This window comes from Coregonus clupeaformis, chromosome 16, assembly GCF_020615455.1.
Source record: "Coregonus clupeaformis isolate EN_2021a chromosome 16, ASM2061545v1, whole genome shotgun sequence".
NCBI lineage: Eukaryota > Metazoa > Chordata > Actinopteri > Salmoniformes > Salmonidae > Coregonus > Coregonus clupeaformis.
The window spans coordinates 51884772-51904722 of NC_059207.1; the positions used below are offsets into that span (position 1 = coordinate 51884772).

At 41.9% G+C, this 19951-nt stretch overlaps 1 protein-coding gene across 3 annotated transcripts; it reads left to right on the forward strand.

Moving 5' to 3' along the window:
* The first annotated feature begins 383 nt into the window (after positions 1–383).
* On the forward strand, positions 384–16044 carry LOC121585097 (RING finger protein 122). 3 transcript variants are annotated; one of them, XM_041901456.2, is made up of 6 exons: positions 384–929; positions 7911–8011; positions 9274–9430; positions 12988–13075; positions 13396–13478; positions 15194–16044. In XM_041901456.2, the coding sequence occupies exons 2-6, from the start codon at positions 7999–8001 to the stop codon at positions 15306–15308; spliced, it is 456 nt and encodes a 151-aa protein (XP_041757390.1). In that variant the 5' UTR covers positions 384–929; positions 7911–7998; the 3' UTR covers positions 15309–16044. The 3 variants fall into 3 exon arrangements, with proteins under 3 accessions (XP_041757390.1, XP_041757388.1, XP_041757389.1); XM_041901454.2 differs by lacking the exon at positions 7911–8011; XM_041901455.2 differs by lacking the exon at positions 7911–8011 and having other exon boundaries at positions 13399–13478.
* The last annotated feature ends 3907 nt before the right edge of the window (positions 16045–19951 follow it).

Genomic DNA, 19951 nt, shown 5'->3' on the forward strand with positions numbered 1-19951 from the left:
CTGAGATGTTGAAGTTCTGCCCTTACAACTGTATCATTAATCTAAATGTTATGGGATGTTAAAGAGAAGTTTACCATGTGCATGTGCTGTGACATGTTCATATATAGAGTTTTAGACGTGTCAAGTGATCCTTGCAATTTTCCTTTTGTATTTGCGTAATTGCACGGCATGAAATTATGATTTTCCTGTAGGCATAATAAAGCCCTAGCCTCAGGAATTCACTCACTGCATGGTGGTTTGTTTCACTTTTGGGAGGTAGGCTTACTTTGACATGAGATTGCTGACGGGAGTAATTGATCTTATTGTTGAAATTAATGCAACCTCCTGGCACAATCTTATAACATAGCATGTGAGCCTGCGATCCCATCCACCGTCACACAACACAACGACGCCAACAGACTGGGTTCAAACCGTGGTTCCCAACGGGACCAGGACATGTAGCGATTGGACCATCTGGATGTCTATCGCGTTTGGGTGGGGGTGTAGGAATAAATGATCCAGTGTTCTCTTCGCCACAGATGCTGGATCAGATTGAAGCCGCTTGCCAATAGATCCAATTCATGAAGGATACATCAGTGTTAGACTATTTAATTGAACTGTGGAAGGGTGGAATTTATTTTCGTAGATGGCAACAACACCATCTCAATGATGAACCGCCGCGTAAATTTTTTTTTAAATTTTTTTTTTTACGTCAACAACATTACAGATAGCCGGCATTTAGCGCAATAATGTGTTTTTTTGGATCTAGGTTAAATTGTCAATTTTTGCCTGAATACCGAATCATAAGGTGATTTGAAAACAGCTAACTGCAGATACTGCGGACAGGCCCCACGGCCACTGTAATATCAACCGTTTGTTGATGAACACGAATCCTTTCTCATCCAGGACCCCCTCCTGTGCATTAATGCACCCGTTTCAGTGGTGTAACGGTGAGCGTTCATTTCATTATGTAGCCTATCACTGGGCATCTGATGTTGACCGAACTCTGTGTTTAATGCGAATACCTAGGTATGCCACTGTTATTTCAAGGGTTTATTAGACCATTTTGGAAAATGAGATGAAAAAAAAAAATGCATTCTATTTGGGGTAGGTATTTGGATTTGACAAGAATGAATGAGATTGCAATATTATTTTGCAATACAAGGCATTGTCGTTTTCTTTCATTGTATTAGCCTACATGCAGGGGCGTCATTTCAGCTAAACCTATGGTATGGCAAAGTGACGGGAGTTGAGGGGGCAAGGAATTTGTATAAAATTTAAGCTCATTTACTGCATTTCTACACAATTTAAAAACATCAAAAATGCAATTTGGAGAACAGCAAAAACAAGAAAACTGTCCTCCAGCCATGATCACCTTGTTGCTGTAGCTTCATTCACCTCAGTCAATAGGGGATGTAACATTCTACAAACACCTCATACAGGAATGAGCTACTATGCACTAGCTCAGCCCATGGATTAAAACTAGTTTAATTTCCTGTCAAGTCAAAGAGTAGTTACCTAGCCAAAGCCATCTACTACAGTCATCTTTACCTCTGTACTGTTTTGAGAAGAAGTTACACTGTTCCCTGCAGCTGTGTAGATTCGCACTCCCTTCCCTCCCACTCCCAGGCTTCCTCATGGTCCCAAAACCTTAATCTGGATTGGAATTATTTTAGCAGCCTATTTTAAATTGTTGGTATTGAGATAGGGTATGGCCTGACATAACCAACTGACGCCCTGGCCCACAGTAGGCTATAGGCTGAATGGAAGATAGGCTATTTGTGTCACAATGGAATCCTATTGCTTCCAGTGGGATTGGTTCAATTTAAATGGCAAAATGTAAAGGTGCACTATGTAGAAATCGCTCCGCCATTTCCTGGTTGTAGTTCACCTAATTTCAGGTTATTTGACAAAACAAGCAAGTATAGTGTAGAGAATCATTATACCATTTTAAACCGCTGTGAAATATATTTTCCATAACCAAAGATATTGTATTTTCAGCTGTTTGAAGCTGGTGTACAAAACTGAAAGTAAAATACGCAAAAATGAAACTTAAGAATGGGAAGCATAGAAATAGCACACATAAAACAGATCTACTGCTTCTTAGACTTGCTTTCAATGACAATGAAACTGTGGTGGTCAGTGCCGTTTAAGATGAGGGAGGACGATTTTTTTTTCATGAGCATGGCCTTATTTCTATCACAGCATATTGGATGACTCTCATTCATATTCCATTCACCCAGTTCAATGTAACACCAATAGGTTTAGACTACTACATGATACTCAAATTTTCCCTATACCCATCATGAGGTTGCTACAACCTGGCCTATACAACGTAGGTGCACACAGGTCGAGAGACAAATTTGAGGTCACAGACAGTGACACATGGACAGACCGTGACATTCAATACCACCTTGCACACTCTTGCCTGCATCTAGCTGATATAGGGTGTGATCATTAGTCCAACATTGTAAACAGGAGTTTCTATTGGAAAATTTCAGGTATGTTTACCCACGTTTTGTTCCGTTTGCTTCCGTTTTAAGATTTTTTTTTCAACGGAATCGGTTGATCACACCCCTGATCACGCATAAACACAGTTCACTTTCATAGCAGCCACATTGTATTCCTTGTCGCATCTATGCGCTCTCCTCCTCCCACCTCTTCCCTTTGCTTGTCGACTTCAATGCACAACACATCAGCTGTATGTGACCAGGCGAAAAAACCTTTCCAAGCCAAACCGCTACACACAGCCTACATTGTTGTCACCATATTAGCTAAGGTAAAGTCATAGTCAACATAGCTATTATATCTAACGCGTTAGTAAACCTGCTACAATCATGCAGTAAGCAGTTACACCGGCGGACCCCGGTGGCAATAAATTAGTAATACCAAAAGCTTACCTTGGAAGAGTTCCAGTGTTGTGTTGGAAAGTCATAGCCAGCTAGCTATCATAGCATCCCTCTGTTTGAGCAGGGTGTTTCAGTAGGCTAAACTAGCTAGCTGCATTTGCTAGCTAAGTAGGTGAAACTGAAAGTGAAAATAAATGACTTTCTCTCTTGCTTTCCCTTTGTTTTGGAATAAATTAATTTGTTCAAAACTGTTAACTATTGTCTTTCTCTCTCTTTGAGTCAACTACTCACCACATTTTATACACTGCAGCACTAGCTAGCTGTAGTTTATGCTTTCAGTACTAGATTCATTCTCTGATCCTTTGATTGGGTGGACAACATGTCAGTTCATGCTGAAAGAGCTCTGATAGGCTGGAGGACGTCCTCTGGAAGTTGTCACAATTACTGTGTAAGTCTATGGAAGGGGGTGAGAACCATGGTGTTACCCTACGGAGTGCTGTTGAGGCTACTGTAGACCTTTGCAAAATAGTGTTTTCTAATCAATTATTTGGTGACGTGATTATATTTAGTATAGTTTTATCTAAAAAGGATCACTTTTTAAATGTTTTACAATTTTAATTTTTTGGAAATTCACTGAGGAGGATGGTCCTCCCCTTCCTCCTCTGAGGAGCCTCCACTGGAATGACAGATCTATAACTCACATTTCTATGTGAATTTGGTCAGGTCGCCCAAAAGGTTACATATTGCGGCTTTAAACTGGTAGTCATTTTACATGTTTAATCTATCAATCAATTATTTATTCACACACTCATATTATATTTATGCAGTGCACTTGCTATCGACTAAAGCTCTTACGGGGCAACTCAAGTTGGGTTTGACCTGCTATTGCTTTTTCAATAATTAACCCCTTCATTATGTGTCATGTAATCTCATTGCTTTCTTAATGCTGTTTGCTTGCTTATTCATGATCCTTGCCATAGCTCTGCAACTTTCATGTAATCTCCTTGATGCTCTTAGAAATAACTATCGTGGTGAAATTGAAAGTGGTTTGGTTGGAGAATGAAGATGCTTGGAATTCACACCCTTTCTTTAGACTCTCAGTGGTCCAGTGTTTGGCTAGTTCAAGTATTTGTACATTTTTTACATAAAATGTGCATTCTATTTTTTTGAATTTATAAAATATGTAACTATAGGTGTGCACATGTTATTCTGAGATATCTTGACTTAGACTGAATGTCATGCCTAGTTTGCCTACCAGACACTTGTTGGAAGTTTGGAAATGTTTTTTTTTTTCTTTAAAAAACAAACATGATTCTGATGTAAAGGCTCCATCAGGATGCAGACTAAGACAAGGTATGCCAGACCATTTGGCCTGCTCTGAATATAATGCCAAACACTCCTGACAATATCAGAGTTGTTTCACATGGCCTTGACATTACTTTAAGTGACGTTTACTGATGATTGAATTGCTGGAGGCGAATCTCCACACTCAGTAAGAGCTCCAGTTAAGGACTGTGATTGACTATCTTTTCAGGACACTATACAGTGGAGATTTGTATTCCTGGAGAGGTACTGTATTAGCCTGGCAGACGCGACACAGGGGGTATACAGCAAGAGAGAAGTCAGAGGACGTCGAGTTTGGTATCATCCAGACTAGTACTGTATCTCCAGAGCCATAATAACATGGCAATGCCAAAGAGCTGGAAGTGAAAACAGACTTGCAACGAGGCTAGTATATCCTCATTCTGTAGGTCAGGAGATCAGAATGACATGCAACTACAGGCCTACATTGCATCTGTGCACAAAATGTTACATGTGACCAGGAACGATAGGATACAGGAAAAACATATGCTATTAAATTGACGGCTACCATTACACATAGCTACTAGTATTCACCATCAGTAAATTATATATGTGGCGGTATACAGCTGGTTTAGAAATTCTAACATGCCCCTGAATTGAGAATACTTATGATCTGAAGATTTCTAAGAGCGGGTGCAGAGGGTGGACCTTTAGCATCCACCTTGTGTCTATGCTTGTGTCTGTATAGTGTCTAACGTACTCTACACAGACTGACCTGCATGTGGTTATTGATGTTTGGTGTCGTCCTTTTATTTTTCTTGACAACCAGCAGCTCAGATGAGTGCTTGTGTTCATGTGAGCTGATTAATATTTGATAGAAGCTTTGATTGTAAAAGGAGGCAGCAGTACAGGCTTTGTGTGAGCGTAGTCCTTAAACCTCTCCTTAAATGTACAAAAGCCATTACTACCCAGTACCCAAGCTTTTACCCTTTATGAAAATGTTAATGGTGTCTTGCACACTTACGGTTAATTGAGAAATCCGCTCAGTTCAGAATGAGAACATTAGTGCCAACGAGGGCACAGTTCTAGATTTAGAATGTTAGAATAGAGGAGTAGTTCTGGACTGTTGGAGCAGGGGGACAGTTTTAGAATGAGACTGTTCAAGCAGAGTTCTCTCTGCATCCGCTGGCTCTGGTGCCATGGCAATGGGGTGCCTCTGGAGAGTGGCAATATAGGTCAGTGATCATGGGGGGCTCCTCTCATAAAACAGTCATTTAGCTAGTGTGTACACACACACACACACACAGAGAGGCATTCATATGACCCACATTCAAGTCTGCGGAGGCGTCGCAGGTGATGTCATCAACTGTGAACAGATATGAATACACAGAAGAACTCTCTCTCTCTGTGAAGAGCTTTATCTCTCTCTCGCCCTTCATGAAACAACCTCTGTTACACACACACACACGCACACACAAACACGCACACACACACAGAGGGCCATGTCTAATAGACGTCCCCTAAACAGAGGAATAAGACCTTAGCCCTGTATTCACAGCCTTCTCTCTCCACACACACACTAATGATAGATGCTCTCATTCTCTGTTAGTAATGTGTGTGTGTCATCATTATACAGTTGAAGTCGGAAGTTTACATACACCTTAGCCAAATACATTTAAACTCAGTTTTTCACAATTCCTGACATTTAATCCTAGTAAAAATTCCCTGTCTTAGGTCAGTTAGGATCACCACTTTATTTTAAGAATGTGAAATGTCGGAATAATAGTAGAGAGAATTATTTATTTCAGCTTTTATTTATTTCACATTCCCAGTGGGTCAGAAGTTTACATACACTCAATTAGTATTTGGTAGCATTGCCTTTAAATTGTTTGACTTGGGTCAAACGTTTCGGGTAGCCTTCCACAAGTTTCCCACAATAAGTTGGGTGAATTTTGGCCCATTCTTCCTGACAGAGCTGGTGTAACTGAGTCAGGTTTGTAGGACTCCTTGCTCGCACACGCTTTTTCAGTTCTGCCCACACGCTTTTTCAGTTCTGCCCAGAGGACATTTCTCCAAAAAGTACGATCTTTGTCACCATGTGCAGTTGCAAACCATAGTCTGGCTTTTTTATGGCGGTTTTGGAGCAGTGGCTTCTTCCTTGCTGAGCGGCCTTTCAGGTTATGTCAATATAGGACTCGTTTTACTGTGGATATAGATACTTTTGTACCTGTTTCCTCCAGCATCTTCACAAGGTACTTTGCTGTTGTTCTGGGATTGATTTGCACTTTTCGCACCAAAGTACTTTCATCTCTAGGAGACAGAACGCGTCTCCTTCCTGAGCAGTATGACGGCTGCGTGGTCCCATGGTGTTTATACTTGCATACTATTGTTTGTACAGATGAACGTGGTACCTTCAGGCGTTTGGAAATTGCTCCCAAGGATGAACAAGACTTGTGGAGGTCTACCATTTTTTTTCTGAGGTCTTGGCTGATTTCTTTTGATTTTCCCATGATGTCAAGCAAAGAGGCACTGAGTTTGAAGGTAGGCCTTGAAATATATTCCACAGGTACACCTCCAATTGACTCAAATGATGTCAATTAGCCTATCAGAAGCTTCTAAATCCATGACATCATTTTCTGGATTTTTCCAAGCTGTTTAAAGGCACAGTCAACTTAGTTTATGTAAACTTCTGACCCACTTGCATTGTGATACAGTGAATTCTGAGTTAAATAATCTGTCTGTAAACAATTGTTGGAAAAATTATTTGTGTCATGCAGAAAGTAGATGTCCTAACCGACTTGCCAAAACTATAGTTTGTTAACAAGAAATGTGTGGAGTGGTTGAACAATGAGTTTTAATGACTCCAACCTAAGTGTATGTAAACTTACGACTTCAACTGTACATAGAGATGTAATGTATGATGGCTGGATGAGTCACTTTGTGTCTGTTCAGAACTAGAGCAACCTATAATTATCTCTATCCAGTTTATCATTGTTCCCTAACATTCTCCACTCTCCTTTTGACATGTCCACTCATGATGAGACTGCTATGACTACACAGAAACATTGTCACGAGACTAACCAAAAACAAAGACAATCAACCTGGTCTCATTCACGACACTAAGCCTAGTCCACCTAGAGTTCAGCTGTAGAGGAGTTACTGGAGCTGGTGTGCGAGTGAGTGAGTGAGTAAGGGAATGTGTGTGTGTGTGTGTGTGTGTGTGTGTGTGGAGGATTAGACAGACATCAGAGTGTCTGGTATTGATTGCTTCCAGCAGAGTCGAGTAATCTGACAGGAGGAAACAAACCTGAAACATCAAGCCTCTCAGTAAATGGAGGATCGCCTCTCATTCTGACTAAATGAAGCGAAGAGGCATGGATATTGATTCCTATCCATGGAAGTACTCTGAGGAAGAGAGGGGTAGAGAGAGAGATTTCATTGTTGTTTTATTTCGTTGATGAGTTATTAGAAATATCAGAGGTCAATTTTGTTCAAATTCAAGGAACAAAATGAAATCCCTGATTTAATTAAACTGCTAAAAATGATTCTGCACACAATTATGCTGAATGAATATGTACCTATTACATACTGACTTGAAATGGCTGTAGTTCAGACTTGCAGGCAGTGGTCATGTGACCTGGCTCACACAAAGACCTCTCTGTCAGCCTGCCCGTGTCTTATTCATTCTCCATGGTCAACCTTCCTCTCTCCCCCACAGTTACTCCTGTCTCCGCCTTCCTACTGTCTAACTCCCCCACCTCTCACCCCTCTACCTTTCAGCTGGTCATCGACTGGCTTGAATGCTACATACAACACACATTTTAGAAGCTGCAGAGAACACATACATGGGTGGACCAACCTTCTCTGCATGGATTTAACTGGTGAGAAGATGTGCATAAAAATATAATCAAAAAATCTCATTACTCTATTTCTATGTAGATGTGTGTCTTTGATGAGCAGGTGTGTAAGTAGTGATGGGTTATTGTGAGGAATGGGGGCATTGTAAAGGTCTTTGTGTTTCGTTAAAGGAAACCCCACTGTAGCAATTAACGGGGAAAGGCCAGAGCAGTTACCGGGCAAGCGCCATACATCCTCATTTGTTTTGAGCAAATTCATATTTTCCTTCGTCCTCTTGACATTCGTGTCTGGCAAGACTCATTTTTCATTGTTGATAAATCAGATTGTATATTTGCTTATTATATGGTTTATAATACTCGTCCTCCCGAGTGGCGCAGTGGTCTAAGGTTCGAATCCAGGCTCTGTTGTAGCCGGCCGCGACCGGGAGACCCATGGGGCGGCGTACAATTGGCCCAGGGTAGGGGAGGGAATGGCCGGCAGGGATGTAGCTCAATTGGTAGAGCAAGGCATTTGCAACGCCAGGGTTGTGGGTTCGATTCCAGTATAAAAAATGTAAAAAATGTATGCACTCACTAACTGTAAGTCGCTCTGGATAAGAGCGTCTGCTAGATGACTAAAATGTAATGTAAAAATGTTTATTTTATGGCAAAACAAGAAATGAATTTAAATTAATTGAGCAGCCTAAATTGCCTTTTCATCAATGCCATTATCTCTTCTGTTCTCTGTTTTTATCAAATGATCTGTTGTGAGTCTTAGAAATTAGGTTATGCCTTGTATAAAATAGACCAGTTGCCTAGATACCACTGTGTTGTGTATTATCTATGTAGTTATGTAGCCAGTCTCTTAACTTTGCCTCCAATAAAAACTTAGTAGAAAAACCTTGTTTCAGTCAGGGAATGGAACAGCTCAAGGTCTACTGTACCATTATATTGCAGCAGAGATGTCAGGAAACTGTTTGTCATGTTTTAGCCATGGTCTTTCTTGGAGCTGAGATGTGTTTCATTGTACTTCATTTGAGAGACAGTGAGGTGTGTGTGTACGTGCGTGCATGTGTGTATCTGTAGTTTCTCTGCTTGGCTTGTATCAGAGGCGGACACAGCTGCAACACTGGCAACCCTGACCCTCAGCTGGGATGGCAGGGTCTTCCGTGGGGGGGGGGGGGGTAGTCTAAACCCTGTGTTTATTCCCTCTTCAACATGCCTCTGAACTCTTGGCACTGTACATGTCACCTCTTAATCCTGAAAGTGCTTCTATGTTCTAAACCCTGTTCCCGTCCCCTGTGTAGGGTGCTTCTGTGGTCTGGGCCTGGTCTACTCCAACAAGTCGTGCACCATGCCTCCCATCACCTTCCAGGACCTGCCCCTCAACATCTACATGGTCATCTTCGGAACAGGCATCTTTGTCTTCATCCTCAGCCTCATCTTCTGCTGCTACTTCATCAGGTGAACTTGGTACAGAGGGGGATAGAATAGATCAGAATAGAATAGAATAGTGGGTCAGAGAGCCTGTTGGCAGCTAACAGCAGATGGGGGTAAGAGTGGGAGTCCAGATATGTACACAGACATGCTGCAGCTGCACAGAGCAGTCCACATGCTCACCTCTGTGATACCCTTTGAGAGAGAGAGAGAGAGAGGTGACAAGGACATTAAGGGAATACAGGGTTGAATACAGAGAGAGAGTGTGACCTTTTCTTCTGTTGACAATGAACTCCCTGATTTTTGAGCTGAGGGGACGATTGTGTCCGAAGGACAGGAAATAAGGTGGCAGGAAGCTGCCTGCCACAGTGTAAGGAAATACGTCACTGGAGCAAGGGGAGCAGGGTTCAACATAACGGTATTGTATTTTCTGTATTGTTTTATGGTGGTAGGCTAAAGTATATTACTGCCCAAATTAGCTTAATGGCTAACTCTGGTGCAGCAACACACAATAACAAATCAAATCAAATGTTATTGGCCACATGCGCCGAATACATCAGGTGCAGACATTACAGTGAAATGCTTACTTACAGCCCTTAACCAACAGTGCATTTATTTTTTATAAAAAAGTAAAATAAAACAAAAAAGTGTTGAGAAAAAAAGAGCAGAAGTAAAATAAAATAACAGTAGGGAGACTATATATACAGTGGGGTACTGGTGCAGAGTCAATGTGCGGGGGAACCGGCTAGTTGAGGTAGTTGAAGTAATATGTACATGTGGGTAGAGTTAAAGTGACTATGCATAAATAATTAACAGAGTAGTAGCAGCGTAAAAAGATGGGGGTGGGGGGGCAGTGCAAATAGTCCGGGTAGCCATGATTAGCTGTTCAGGAGTCTTATGGCTTGGGGGTAGAAGCTGTTGAGAAGTCTTTTGGACCTAGACTTGGCACTCCGGTACCGCTTGCCATGCGGTAGCAGAGAGAACAGTCTATGACTAGGGTGGCTGGAGTCTTTGACAATTTTGAGGGCCTTCCTCTGACACCGCCTGGTATAGAGGTCCTGGATGGCCTGCTTAAAAGTCTTACTCACATCGGCTACGGAGAGCGTGATCACATAGTCATCCGGAACAGCTGGTGCTCTCATGCATGCTTCAGTGTTGCTTGACTCGAAGCGAGCATAGAAGTGGTTTAGCTCGTCTGGAAGTCTTGTCACTGGGCAGCTCGCGGCTGTGCTTCCCTTTGTAGTCTGTAATAGTTTTCAAGCCCTGCCACATCCGACGAGCGTCAGAGCCGGTGTAGTACGATTCAATCTTAGTCCTGTATTGACTCTTTGCCTGTTTGATGGTTCATCGGAGGGCATAGCAGGATTTCTTATAAGCGTCCGGGTTAGAGTCCCGATCCTTGAAAGCGGCAGCTCTACCCTTTAGCTCAGTGCGGATGTTTCCTGTAATCCATGGCTTCTGGTTGGGGTATGTACGTACGGTCACTGTGGGGACGACATCATCAACGCACTTATAGATGAAGCCAGTGACTGATGTGGTGTACTCCTCAATGCTATCTGAAGAATCCCGGAACATGTTCCAGTCTGTGCTAGCAAAACAGTCCTGTAGCTTAGCATTTGCTGGTGTAAGTGCTGGGTCAGAATAAAAGCCTTAGAGAAAGAGAGGGAGAAGGAGAGAGAACATTCTCCACAGTGTCATCTAACACGAATGCTGCATGGCATCCAGGCTGAGGGTCCATCGTTATAAAAGCTGGGGTTCATTTAACAGCAAAACCAAATAGCTCTGACTGGAAGAATCAAGGGAGAATCATATACACTAGTTCCAGACTAATCACAGATATGGTATCTGTGGCATGGTATTTCATTTCACTTATGGTTGTAAATATACTGAACAAAATATAAATGCTACATGCAACAATTTCAACCATTTTAATGAGTTACAGATATCTAAGGAAATCAGTCAATTGAAATAAATCCATTAGGCCCTAATCTATGTATTTCACATGAATGGGCAGGAGCGCAGCCATGGGTGGGCCTGGGAAGGCATAGGCCCACCCACTGGCGAGCCAGGCCCACCCAATGGGGAGCCAGGCCCAGCCAATCAGAATTCGTTTTTCCCCCCAAAAGGGCTTTATTACAGACAGAAATACTCCTCAGTTTCATCAGCTGTCCGGGTGGCTGGTCTCAGATAATCCTGCAGGTGAAGAAGCCGGATGTGGAGGTCCTGGGCTGGTGTGGTTACACGTGGTCTGTGGTTGTCAGGCCGGTTGGACGTACTGCCAAATTCTCTAAAATGACGTTGGAGGCGGCTTATGGTAGAGAAATTAACATTCAATTCTTTGGCAACAGCTCTGGTGAACATTCCTGCAGTCAGCATGCCAATTGCATGCTCTCTCAAAACTTGAGACATCTGTGGCATTGTGTTGTGTGACAAAACTGCACCTTTTAGAGTGGCCTTTTATTATACCCAGCACAAGGTTAACCTGTGTAATGATCATGCTGTTTAATCAGCTTCTTGATATGCCACACCTGTCAGGTGGATGGATTATCTTGGCAAAGGAGAAATGTTCACTAACAGGGATGTAAACAATTGTGTGCACAAAATTTGAGCGAAATAAGCTTTTTGTGCGTATGGAAAGATTATGGGATCTTTTCATTCAGCTCATGAAACATGGGACCAACACTTTATATGTTGCTTTTATATTTTGTTCAGTATAGTTTGTAGATCTATTCATCAGAGGAGAAAGTGAGGGAGAGAGGGTAGTCAATAGAGAAGTGGTGATATTGTTATGAAAACGGTGTTAAAAATGTTGAGAACGTGTGAGCGATACTGTTAATTAACTGCCATTTTTAATATGAACTCAGAAGAATTCACATTGGGTATGTGATACTATGTATGGCCATGTAAATATTGACCTGTAGATATTGAATCACATTGTCAAAGCCAAATTGTTTACCACACACACACACACTTTTTCCAAACAGATCTTTATCATTTAGATTAACTGTGTCTGTTATGGTGGTTATTTTGTGGGTCCTTGTTATGGCTGTGTTTTTTTACACTTGTGCACGTGCCTGCATGTACATGTACAGCCCAGCGAAACACTAGTTGTTGTTTTGAGCAGTTTATTGTTATTGTTGATTACTGCTAACATTGTGCCATATAGAACAATGTGAGGATACTTGCGTTATCTGCATGGAGTTATCCCAAAATAATGTAGTGAACTGGGGGAAAGGGTGCATGAGGGGTCTTAGATATTTCTCAGGACCTAATTTACCTTCATGGCTAGAGTGTAAAGCCATACAGTCAAACCACAGGATGCATGGACCAGTGTTGTCCTTAGGTGGGATGCAAAGGCCTCAAGGCTACATTCAGGGATACCAATACCATCATTTGAAATGAAAACCAATTTAATTAATGTTCTATAGTGGGATTTAACCTTTACTGCTCCAACCAATAAAAGCACAGTGATTGATTTTAGTTCTGTGTCTTAAGGGGACTGGGACTGCTTGCGAAAAAGACTATTGCTAATTACATACAGTCATCCCTAAATGGTTGGTCATTGTGTGTTTGTTCACCCACAGTAAACTAAGACACCAAGCCCAGAGTGAGAGGTTTGGCTACAGAGAGGTTGTTTTAAAAGGAGATCCAAAGAAGTTGAATCTCCATGGGGTAAGAATACTATATCTAACTTATGTTATTGATTGTGACTATGTATGATGAAGTTTGTCTAAATCTTAGTAGTGGGACATAATCAAACATATCTTATGCCACCTCAACCTCTATACCGCTCCACCTCTCTTCTCTCACCATTTTTTTCTCTCTCACTCTCTCTTTCTCTCGCTCTCTGCCTCAATCTATCCTTTTTTCTGTCTCCTCTTTCTTCCCATTGTGCCACTCTCATTCTCTTGTTCTCTCTCTTGCTTTCTAAACCTATCCTTCCCTGTCTATTCTCTCCTCCGCCCGTGTCCCCCTCTCTGTCACTCTCACAGCAGACGTGTGCTGTCTGCCTGGAAGACTTCAAAGTCAAAGACGAGCTGGGTGTGTTGCCATGCCAACATGCCTTTCACAGGAAGTGAGTACCAAATTAGGAGGCAGGAGGTCACCACCATTCATTTCTACAGTCAGCACACAGATCTTGGGGGTTTTGAATGGAGTGATTTCACTGACATACCCACAGTTGTTAAATGTTTCCAGTTCACAGAATGACAGTACTTGCCTGACTGGAGAGGTATCTCTGGTAAAGATCGCTTTAGTGCAGGGATGGGCAACTGGCGGCCCGCCCCTTTTGAAGGTCCCTCGGATCAATTTCCCTAAAATGTGGAACTCAGTCGGAGTGTCAACTTACTGTTGCGAATTAGAATAGTAGAATACACAAGGTGCAATTTAGAAATTTGGTTGTGCATCAGTAGTTTTTATCTTCTTATGTCAGTCACTGATAGTCAGTCAATTAGCCCATGTCAGCTAACATTTTTAAGACTGCTAAGTTAGTTTAGCGGCCAGCTATCTAAACTTGTTATCATGGTCGAATTACCGGCTGGGGGGGCCCGCATTAATTTTGTTTGTCAGTCTCACTCAGATATCGTGCAAATGATGATGTGGGTACGCAGATCCGCGAGCAACTGCGGCCCCTCATAATGAGTTCAGATTGTTTGTGGCCCCCACCCCCGGCAAAGTTGCCCATCCCTGTTTTAGTGTATCCCATTTCAAGCCCTTTGATGTGAAACATTGTTTTTCTTTGACAGATATTCTCTATTTTTCTGGGATTCCCTTTGTGATGATCAGCTGCAACCTTTGTTGTGTAATTAATTACACAGAATTTTTCAAATGCACCCTTTGTGATGTCATCAATTAGACTGAATTTTACAGATGCAGCCTAGTCTCATAGACTAGACATAACGTTTTACATTTACATTTTAGTCATTCAGCAGACGCTCTTATCCAGAGCGACTTACAGTTAGTGAGTGCATATATTTTCATACTGGCCCCCCGTGGGAAAAGAACCCACAACCCTGGCATTGCAAGCGGCATGCTCTACCAACTGAGCTACAGGGGATTACATAACATAGTAAATGTAAATCCGGGACACTCAAATTAGTATGATATGTTACGTTTGGTATGGTTACATAAGACAGATGATTACTTAAGGCAAAAAACGAAAGTAGGGTGGTTGGTCAGGGTGGATGGGGGGGGCTTATAACGTGAACGTCTAGCAACCCAAAGTTTGCATATTCGATTCTCATTACGGACAACTTTTCAACTACTTACTACTTTTTAGCTACTTTGAAACTACTTAGAATGTTAGCTAACCCTTCCCCTAACCCTAACCTTAACCCTAACTCCTAAACTTAACCGTAACCTTAACCCTAACCCCTAGCCTAGCTAACGTTAGCCAGCTAGCTAACGTTAGCCACCTGGCTGGAATTCGTAACATAACATACGTCTAGCAAATTCATAACATATAGTAAGTTTTGCATATTCATAACATATTGTACGTTTTGCAAATTCGTAACATATAATACAAATTGTAATTCATACGAAATACGTGATGGAAATCCATAGATTTTATAGATATTATACTAAATGGAGTGTCTCGGATTTACGTACAGAATAATATGAAAAGCTCTGAGACCAGGTTGCTGTGTGATGTCATCAATTAGACTCAATATTATATATGTATCCTTTGTGATGTCATCGATTGTACTGACTTTTACAGATGTATCCTTTGTGATGTCAACAATTAGAATTACTTGGAATGTTTAACAAATACAATTTCGGTGTGTTTCTCAGGTGTCTGGTGAAATGGCTGGAGGTGCGATGTGTGTGCCCCATGTGTAACAAACTTATCGCAGGACCCCCAGAACAGCGCCACAGCATAGGAACACTACTGGACGAACTGGTGTAACCATAGCATCCAGCACGGAGGTGGCTCCGCGAGCCGGTGTAACCTAGCAACCAACAGGAAGAGGACACTGTTATCTGGTGTAACCTAGCAACCAACAGAAAGTGGACACTTATCTGGTGTATCCTAGAAACCATCCACAGATGACTGTGAAATGGTGTAACCTAGCTACCACCTGGAGAGGACTATAAGAACTGCTGTTACCTAGCAACCAACACAGAGCTACAGACAGGAGTCTACACCACACTAATCTAATCTCGTTCCCAGACACTTCCTCCTTAATGCGCGAAGAGTCTGGTGGACCAACGCGTCAAACTTAGCAAATAGAAAGGCCAGGAGAAACTCCCAGTGCATAGGCATTCGCTTAATCAGCTTAATCTACCAACCAATCATCTCCCACAGCACCTTCCCCCTAAACCTCCCTTGTATGTCTCTTCCATACGTGTCTTGCCTCCATTTGGAGTCACGCCTCGCAGTCGTGTGAATTGCTAAAATGAAATGATGACAAATACTTTACTCAGTAAGGTCACTCCCATAGAATTCTATGTCCACTCCCGCTAAGGCCGACTTTGAATCATTGATATCCGAGGCTTATATGCATTGTGCGCAATAGCCTGGGGACGAGGTTATACTCTCTGACATAATATCTCCATACCCACATGTCACTTTCTTTCTTTCTCTTTGTCTCTGACTCTCACTCTTCCTCCCTCTCCCTTTTTCTCTCACTCACCCTCTGTCTTTCTTTCTCCCTCTCTACTGTTGTCTCTATGCTCTCTCTCACTCTCACTCACTCACTCTCACTCTTTCTCACCTTCTCTCTTTCTCTCTTTTACTGCCTCAGAGGTGCATGCTAGTTCCAAAGTCAGAAAGAAGGAAAACCTCCAGACTCTCCACTTTGAAGAGGGGAGGAACAGGCAGTTGATATGAATGTGTGAAGACGAGTGGAACTATAAGAACCATGGGGTTGAGAAAATACACAGTGATGTTGTGTTTACCTGTGTGTTGTGTGTGTATTCTATGTCGCACAGAGGAGTCTGTTTGGATCACTTGCTATAGTTCTTGTTTATAACATATGTATACCATGTTTGTTTTCTATTGTTGTACGTGGATCGAGGGAATGTGAATAATGTGTATCACTCTCACACATTTTGTTTTGTTTAATGACTGAAACTTGTTATTTTTTGGTATGTAGACATGTTTTGCACTCTAACACTCTGACAAGTTTTTTTGTAAACCTATTACCATTCTACAGTACAGCAAATGTAGTAAAATACTATTCTCAACAACATATCTGTGGAGCGCAGGTTGTTTGGTGAACCATGCTCACATGTTTTATAACCGCCTGAAGACTTGTTTTAGCTCCCAGCATTAACACCTAAACTTTAGCTCAGTAGTCTATTGTGGTCCTGAGATATGCAGACAGCCTGGTTTTGATACCTAACCAATCACATTGATGGATTGAGGCATCTAAGAAATCAAAGGCACTATACCTGCTGTTTTCTTTCGTATTACTAGTGTAGTAAACCTGTAATGTGACTTTCATAAAGCAAAGGGTTCTTCACATTTCAATCAAGTTACAGTAGTTTAGAGAGTTTCATTGTTTTTGTGTGATTATATCTCAAGAACAGCTCAATCAGATGGAATACAGTGTATACTTTTGAATAATATGTTTTTACATTTCTTGATGGTGGCGTTCAATGGCTCCTTTTCACATATTTCTGTGGAGTAATCTGTATTTTAAAACTGTTTTACCAGTCGAACACAGACCAAGTAAGCACTGCCTACATTGAGCACAAAAGCACATTAACACTCCCCTGAAGTCTCTATTAAGAATGGACTGAAACATCGCTTTGTTTGATTGCACTTATGTAATGTGTGACTGTGCCAATGAAGTACAGCACAGTATTGACCAGGGGATAAAGAAAATGATAAACCGGGTAGTTTGGGTCCTGGATGCTGATTGGCTGAAACAGTATTTTAGCCATGTGTATATCAGACAATATGCCACAGGTATGACGCAAAAATACTTGTTTACTCTTCTATTTATGTTGGTAACCAGTTTATAATAGCAATAATGCACCGCAGGGTTTGTGATATATGGCCAATATACCAGGCTAACGGCTGTATCAAGGCACTCCGCTTCATGCCCAAGAACAGCAGTGGTATATTGGCAAATATACTACACCCCCTCAGACATTATTGCTTAAATATACCACACCCCATCGGGCCTTATTGCTTAAAGCTGGAATCCTTAATGGTGAAACTGCCCAAGTCCGTTTGGGATATTACAACGTGGAACACTTTTTTCCCCCCTCTCGGACATCATTGCACGCGCGATAGAACAGCAGAATAAGTACTGCCATTTTTTTTACCACACTGCTCGACACTTCTAACCTCCGTTTCATCCACAAAACAAAAACGAGAACAAAGGTGCTGGGGCGGACAGTGGCGCTGTTTCCCTGATGCGGATTCCATCTTTAACTATAGTACCCACTACAGCACCTACAGAGGTTTGCTTTTTCCCACACCAGCCACATTCCACGTTTTTGGTGTACATAAATATGACTTTAATAAATGGAGGGGTTTCCCCTTCATCTCAGTTTACTACTTTACAAGTTGTTTATTTCTTGACTACTTTGTGTGGTGTTGTCTGTGTGTGGGGACTGAGCACCACCCTCTGGTAAAACGGAAGAGTAACATCTGAAGTCTTATTTCTGTAGGCCACTCATGGCAACATGCAGTTCTGCTACTTTCCTATCCTACATGTAATCTCCAAATCTGAATATGTCTTTATTTGAACAAAAACTCTCTAATAATGGTCTTATCAAAATTAAACACATCTGTTGGACAAATATGTTTAATCCGGTAGAGCTCAATTGGAATGTAGATACTGCATGTAAGTTTTCATCCCACTTGATCCTACAGCTACCAATTATCTAGTAACGATTTTAGTATAGGGTGTCAGAACATTCTGAAGTCATTTCCCCATTTCCCACTACTAATTAGACTTCACAGTCAGAAAGACTGAATATTTATAAAGGGGGGTTTCAAAATGAAGAGTTGTGTCCAAATAGTCCTCTCTCCTCATCTCCTTTCCCAATCTCCTTTCATTCAGTACCATTATGGTGAGGTGAATTAACTGGGTAGGAAAGGAAGCCACTTCAGACTATTGATACACCCCCACACTAAAAAAACCCTGGCTCATGGTGAGAACGAGAGAGGAGAGGGAGGCTGAGACAGAGGGTGCACTCAGCAGCAGTGAGCTCAGCCAGACAGGGCCATTTCAGCTCACTCTTTCTCTCTCTCTCCCTCTCTCAGGGGTCCTAATGAGAGAGAGAGAGACAGAGTATGAGCAAGGGAGAGAGAGAGAAAGCTCTGCTGCAGGCTAATATGTGTTATTGAGGGTTTGTAGATTGCAGACTTGTTTGTCAGTTTCTCTGAGTAAAATCCGAAAGTTAATGTCAAACTGTGAATCTGAGACATATGTTAGTTAAATATGAATCTCAGTATCATTTTACTTATACGTGAGTAGATATGGTATTTCAGTTAAGATCCTTTCATTGGATAAAGATGCATATCTTCATTTAAATTAGAACCATTGTTCAGCTCTCTGGTAGCTGTCCTGCAACAGGATCAAAGCCAATTTCACTTCATTTACTAATTGTTATAGTGTTTTAATGCAAAGCTCAGCTCAACAAGATTGCAAGCATAAGCATAATAACTACAGCTTTTTATTCATAAATGCAGTGCACTGCACAGTACCAGCATAACAAGAGTATTCAGTAGCAGGTGTGACCACCATTTGCTTCATGCAGTGCAAATGGTCGGGCACTGATGTTGAACGAAACACAGTTCAACTGATGACCGAAGTCAGCCTGCAGGCGCCCAGCCCGCCACAAGGAGTCGCTAGAGCACGATGAGCCAAGTAAAGCCCCCCGGCCAAACCCTCCCCTAACCCAGACGACGCTTGGGCCAATTGTGCACTTCCCTATGGGACTCCTGGTCACAGCCGGTAATGACACAGCCTGAACACCAGGCTGTAGTGACGCCACAACACTGCGATGCAGTGCCTTAGACCGCTGCGCCACTCGGGAGGCCATTTGTTTGTTTTTCTAACTTTTGGTGACAAAGTCTTCTACCCACTGCTCTTCAGCCAGTACAATCACAGTCCCCTCTCTTCTATTCAACAACAACTGGTCAGTCCCCTTACCGCACATGTGTGTGGAAATCCCGTCAAAGGCTGTGTTTACACAAGCTACCTGTGTAAATGCAGCCAAAAAGGCATAATACATTACATTGTGTTCTTTATATGATACTTATATGTTATGTCTTTCTGCAACAAGTGATAACGAAGGATGCTGGATTCTGGAGAGATTTTGGGTTTGGAAAGTATAGGTCGGATTTAATCAACATAGGTAATATAACAATATGTTTTTTCATTGACCGACTGACTGACTGATTGATTTAATGATTGCTTTTGTCAATTTGTATTGCTGATCTGCATGGATGGGTTTGACCAGAACACCAAAGTTCTAAAAAAATTAATAACGGAAAAGTGGTGCGTGCATCTGTATTCACCCCCTTTGCTATGAAGCCCCTAAATAAGATCTGGTGCATACAATTACCTTCAGAAATCGCATAATTAG

Coding starts and splice junctions, on each gene's coding strand:
- LOC121585097 (XM_041901454.2), top strand. CDS start 860: ATGAACACGAATCCTTTCTCATCCAGGACCCCCTCCTGTGCATTAATG. Junction 9,431..12,987: donor TTCTGCTGCTACTTCATCAG/GTGAACTTGGTA, acceptor GTTCACCCACAG/TAAACTAAGACACCAAGCCC. Junction 13,479..15,193: donor CAACATGCCTTTCACAGGAA/GTGAGTACCAAA, acceptor TGTGTTTCTCAG/GTGTCTGGTGAAATGGCTGG.